This window comes from Nanorana parkeri, unplaced genomic scaffold, assembly GCF_000935625.1.
Source record: "Nanorana parkeri isolate BGI_ZX_2015 unplaced genomic scaffold, ASM93562v1 scaffold1460, whole genome shotgun sequence".
NCBI lineage: Eukaryota > Metazoa > Chordata > Amphibia > Anura > Dicroglossidae > Nanorana > Nanorana parkeri.
Window position 1 is genome coordinate 401,072 of NW_017307728.1, and position 5,816 is coordinate 406,887.

Consider the following 5,816-nt stretch of genomic DNA (forward strand, 5'->3'; position numbering starts at 1 on the left):
ATGTTCTTTGTCAGGTGGGGGGGGGGGGGGGGGGGTTGAGCCGTGCTTACTGCCAGAATATAATATAAACATTTTCTGACTTCTTTGATATGTCTACGTTAGAGGAATGAGGAGTGAGGATTAGACCGTGACACCTTCCCTGTTATAAGACAGCTGTTCCTAAAACCAAATCTGGGTACAAAGGGGGTGACAGATAATCCGGGATGATTTGCATTATGAAAGTGAGGAGGTGCCGAGTGCACGGAGCGCCGCTGCGAATTGCAGATATGTGTCACAGATGATCAGTAATAAAGTTTTTAAAAATGGCGGCGCCCTTGTGTGATACCACAGCTGAAAGGGGAACCCTGAAATAAGAATTATTGCCAAGTGTGAGTGGTTATTGTCAATCGGGGAAGGATTTTATTGGAAAAGAACAAATAAATGTTACAAATTATATAATATATATCTATCTATATATAGATATATATATATAATATATATCTATATAGATATATCTATATATCTATCTATATACATACATACATACATACATACATACACCCACCCACACAGATATACATACATACACACACTATTTTATATACACAACATATATTTTTCCATGTATATAATTACACACACACATCTGCATATACATTGATACACGACCAGGCTATCGGTCTTGCATTTTGCATCAGTCTTGTAAATAAACGGGCTGTACATGTATAATTGATACCTTCCCTTTGCCGCACTTTATAAAATCGTCAGGCCCTGTCTCTTTCCCCTGACAGAAATGCATTAAGGCCCTCGGCTTGTGATTGCACGCAGCAATATACGGCGCCTTAACGAACACTTCTTAATTATGATGTGTCTGTTGGTGAACGCCATACCTTCACTTTACATCAGGAACATATTGCAGGTAGCTGCAAACGCTTAATTATCTTCCTGTTCACTCACCGATGCCATGCGCCAATGACAACAAACATCAAACCCTGTGGGGTGCCTAAGAAGGTGGGGGGGGGGGGGCATGTTTTCAGCCCAGAAACAAGACAGAGCCGGTGGCAGTCGGGGGGTTAATACGGAACTCTCCCCCATACATGAAGTTGTCCCCCTTTTTTTTTCCACCCTTTAAAGTATCTCATAAAATATTCGCAGCGTGAGCGCTGTGATTTTAGCGGCGTGGTGTTTGCATCAATTTACTTCAGTGGAATCAAACTAGCCCACTGCGTGAATATATTTGCATGCGTTTGTGTAATCCTCAAATTATAGGCTTCGGGTCGTCTCTACGTCACCGCAAACAAGGATCCTTCGGCCTTTGAAAAGGTAGCAGCTGTAACATTGTTTTTGGGGAAGAATTTCTTTCTTTCTTTTTATTTTCAAGATTTTCTTTTCCTTTTTAAATGGTTACATTAGGAAAGATCCATTCGGAGAGGATACAAAACTCGAGGTGGAATTTAAAAGCAAAAGAAAAAAAAGCAGACGACGAGGACAAAAAGGTTAAAATACGCTCTGCGCATTAAAACATATTTTTCTCCACCGCAATTATAATTAGAACCACCAGATCTAATTACGGGGCAGCCCCTGCGTTCTCGCGACGTCGAGCGCCAGAGCCGGCTCCGCCATAGATCTTCGGCGAGCGTCGACATGCTGCACGCCTTGCGCCTGACTCCGCTCGCCCGAAAACCTTTAAATTGCTCATTAATCAAACCGTTCGCTGCACCACTGCGAGGAGCCGGACGCACAATTTCATTTGTAACCAAGTTAACGACTCCGGTGTCCGTTTCACCTTCTTGGGGGTTCGTTTTTGTGTTTGAATTCAGGTCCGTCACAACGTTTTATGGTCGCAAACTTTCTGTACAAACAAGAAATGCCTTCCGCAATATTGTGACTGCAAAGGGGGGGAAATAAGGAGCAAATATAAAATAATATTTGGAGGATCCGCAGTTTGCTGTGTTTGCTTTTTTTCTTTAAACGTTTTTGTGTACTTAGTGACTGAGGATGAATAATCAGATGTATGCTCTCTGGAAAGTCCTATTTAAATAGTGCGCACAAGAGTGATGGGAACGCAGAGGTGCAAAGAACAAACCGAAGAGCAAAGTGCAAGAGATATCTAAACAAAAACAAAAAAAGAAATAAAAGAAAAAAAATAAAAGTATAATAAAATAAAAAAAACACAAGTTCCAAATTGCTGGGGAGGACCAGCGTGCCAAATTCACAACAGAGGCATCCGGCTGTATACCTGACCCGGCCTGTCCTATTATCCTGAGAGGATAAGCCACCAAACCGTAAAACGCAGCCTTTGTTGTGCCATTAATGACACGGCCATGTTTCCTCCAGCCTGCTAATTAAAACCGTCTTGCACGGGGGCTTTTCAACCAAAGCAGGAAAAAAGTAAATAGTATTAAAGGCCACACTGAGGTCGCTTTCCCATACCCACCTCAAGTTCATCTGGCCCCCCACCCCAAACTTTATAAAACATTTGATCGTGAGATTAAGCAAGCTTGGGTTAAACAAATTAACTTTTCGGGGGTTTTATTTCAGCCTACGTAGCTTCGAAAATATATGTAGAAAATACTACGCGTGTGACAAGTTTGAAACTTACACCGGTATTAAAACTTGAACTCCTCCGGCCTGGAGAAGGCCCAGAACTCCTAAATGGCACGCTGTCCGAATCGAGTACGTTTATACTACACTGTGTTTTGTTTTGTTTTGCCATCGTAGTACAGGCCCCAGGCTGGCGCAGGCAGGGCATGGCCTGGCACAGAAGAGGTTAATAAAAGTGCCATTGAGGAAACATTAAGGGGGTTTTTTTTTGTTTTTTTTGCCAACTCTTCAAAAGCAAGCTTGTGGCGGAGAGAGACACAGACACTACAGAAAACAGACCCAAAGAAAAAAAAAAAAAATGACACTTACATAAAACAGCCAAACAAGACAATAATTGTGCGGTCTGGGCGAGGGAATCTAGAGGGCAGCTTTTGCGTCAGAGGCTCTCCAGTTACCATGGCGAATGATTTATTGATACTGATCAAGAATAAAGAGATCAAACGCTGCCACATGACAGGTGATCAATCATGTGTCAAATCAAAGCTGGCAATCATCTGGAAGGACGAATTTCCGCTGGGTGCGGCTGGCAGCAAAAAACACACAACATTACAACAACAACACCAACAAAAAAAAGGAGGAAAATCTGCACAGCAAATTCCCGGCAACAACACCGGCATTTTATTATTAGTACAGCAATTAACCGGCTTAAAAGGGAAACTCTTTACGAGATTGGCTGATCTGCAGGCAGAGGGACACATGAGGAGTCCTGTGTCGGCGGCGGGGAGGCAGGCTGCCTCAATGAGTAACAGGAAGTATTAAGTACTGACATATAATGTGATTTCTGCTTTGCATTTCTCAGAAAGCGGATCTGTCTGTTTGTAAATCAATGTCAATCCTACATCAAACGCGGCCACAGGAAGAAAAGCAAGACAATTGCAAACACAGCAGAAGGTTCAGGACCTCATCAAGAGGCTGCACTACATACCCCCCCCTTCCCTAAAACAGGGAGCACAAAGTTGTAGCAGACTTGGGAGATGGGAAAAAGTTGCAGAGGAGACGGAGCAGATGGGAAGAGGCATGAAGAGTGTAGAAGATGATCAGGAACAGCTGAAGAGATATGGAGGATGGGGAAGGGGGGGTCATGTGAAAAATTGATTTATGGTGGGGTGTTGGGGAAAGAAGGGGGAGGGGAGGGGGGGCACACTCTTACCTGCTGCCCGTTTTGGTGCCTGCTGCTTCCTCCTGGTCATGTCGCCTCTTCCTCTCCTTCCCAGCTCTCTTCTTCAATCCAGGTCAAAGCAAATAAGTAATGGAAAAAACAAGAGAGAAAACAGATTGCCTTGAGTATGATGTGCGGAGTCTCCCCCCTCTCTCTCTCTCTCTCTCTCCTCCTCTCCTCTTCAATGGATGTGTGATGTCCTCAGTTCTGCTGATCATCCGCAGGGTGACAATAATCCCGGGACCCCCCCTCTCCCTGGTGCAGGGGGGAGGTGGTGGTGGTGGTGGTGGTGGGAGAGAGGAGGGCAGGGGCACCGCTGCTCTTGTCAGATGCCAGGCTGGGAGTGAGATGGGCAGGGAGGAAAGGCGTCTCTTCTATCACACACAGGCAGCCAACATCCATCTACTCTACAAACTGAACATTAACAAACTCCTCCTCCCGACCTGATGACAGCCAGTGATCCCTCTCTCCTCTCCACCTCCTGTCCTGTGCCTCCTCTCCATCTACTATCCTGTGCCTTTCCTCCACCTCCTGTCCTGAGCCTTCCTGTGCCTCCTGCCTCCCACCCCACAACTGATGACAGCCAGTGATTCCCCCCTCGTCTCTCCACCTCCTGTCCTGAGCCTTCCTGTGCCTCCTACCTCCTCCCGGCAGCCAGGAATCCCCCTTCTTCTCTCCACCTCCTTGCCCTGTGCCTTCCAATGACCTTATGACAGTGAGTGTTCCCTCTGTTCACTAACTCCTGACACGTCCCTCCTCTACAACTACTACCCCCTGCCTCCTCTCCAACTACTACCCCCTGCCTCCTCTCCATCTACTACCCCCTGCCTCCTCTCCATCTACTACCCCCTGCCTCCTCTCCATCTACTACCCCCTGCCTCCTCTCCATCTACTACCCCCTGCCTCCTCTCCATCTACTACCCCCTGCCTCCTCTCCATCTACTACCCCCTGCCTCCTCTCCATCTACTACCCCCTGCCTCCTCTCCATCTACTACCCCCTGCCTCCTCTCCATCTACTACCCCCTGCCTCCTCTCCATCTACTACCCCCTGCCTCCTCTCCATCTACTACCCCCTGCCTCCTCTCCATCTACTACCCCCTGCCTCCTCTCCATCTACTACCCCCTGCCTCCTCTCCATCTACTACCCCCTGCCTCCTCTCCATCTACTACCCCCTGCCTCCTCTCCATCTACTACCCCCTGCCTCCTCTCCATCTACTACCCCCTGCCTCCTCTCCATCTACTACCCCCTGCCTCCTCTCCATCTACTACCCCCTGCCTCCTCTCCATCTACTACCCCCTGCCTCCTCTCCATCTACTACCCCCTGCCTCCTCTCCATCTACTACCCCCTGCCTCCTCTCCATCTACTACCCCCTGCCTCCTCTCCATCTACTACCCCCTGCCTCCTCTCCATCTACTACCCCCTGCCTCCTCTCCATCTACTACCCCCTGCCTCCTCTCCATCTACTACCCCCTGCCTCCTCTCCATCTACTACCCCCTGCCTCCTCTCCATCTACTACCCCCTGCCTCCTCTCCATCTACTACCCCCTGCCTCCTCTCCATCTACTACCCCCTGCCTCCTCTCCATCTACTACCCCCTGCCTCCTCTCCATCTACTACCCCCTGCCTCCTCTCCATCTACTACCCCCTGCCTCCTCTCCATCTACTACCCCCTGCCTCCTCTCCATCTACTACCCCCTGCCTCCTCTCCATCTACTACCCCCTGCCTCCTCTCCATCTACTACCCCCTGCCTCCTCTCCATCTACTACCCCCTGCCTCCTCTCCATCTACTACCCCCTGCCTCCTCTCCAACTACTACCCCCTGCCTCCTCTTCACCTATTATCCCCTGCCTCCTCTCCAACTACTACCCCCTGCCTCCTCTTCACCCTGCCTCTTCTCCCCATTTTATCCCCCTGCCTCCCCTCCAACTTCTACCCTCTGTCTCCTCTTCACTTATCACCCTCTGCCTCTTCTCCAACTACTACCTCCTACATCTCCTCTACCTACTGCCCCCTGCCTCCCCATCAACTACTACCCCCTGCCTGCTCTTCACTTGTTACCCCCTCCCTTT

The 5,816-nt window shown here is 48.5% G+C and overlaps 1 protein-coding gene across 1 annotated transcript in view; it reads right to left on the bottom strand.

Annotated features, from left to right (window-relative positions):
* TSHZ2 (teashirt zinc finger homeobox 2) overlaps nucleotides 1–4,248 on the bottom strand; it is a 131,809-nt gene extending 127,561 nt beyond the window's left edge. The window contains exon 1 of the mRNA XM_018570120.1: nucleotides 3,734–4,248. Within this exon, the coding sequence (XP_018425622.1) occupies nucleotides 3,734–3,773 (40 nt within the window). The 5' untranslated portion in view covers nucleotides 3,774–4,248. The remainder of the gene's footprint in view (nucleotides 1–3,733) is intronic.
* Nucleotides 4,249–5,816: the final 1,568 nt, after the last annotated feature.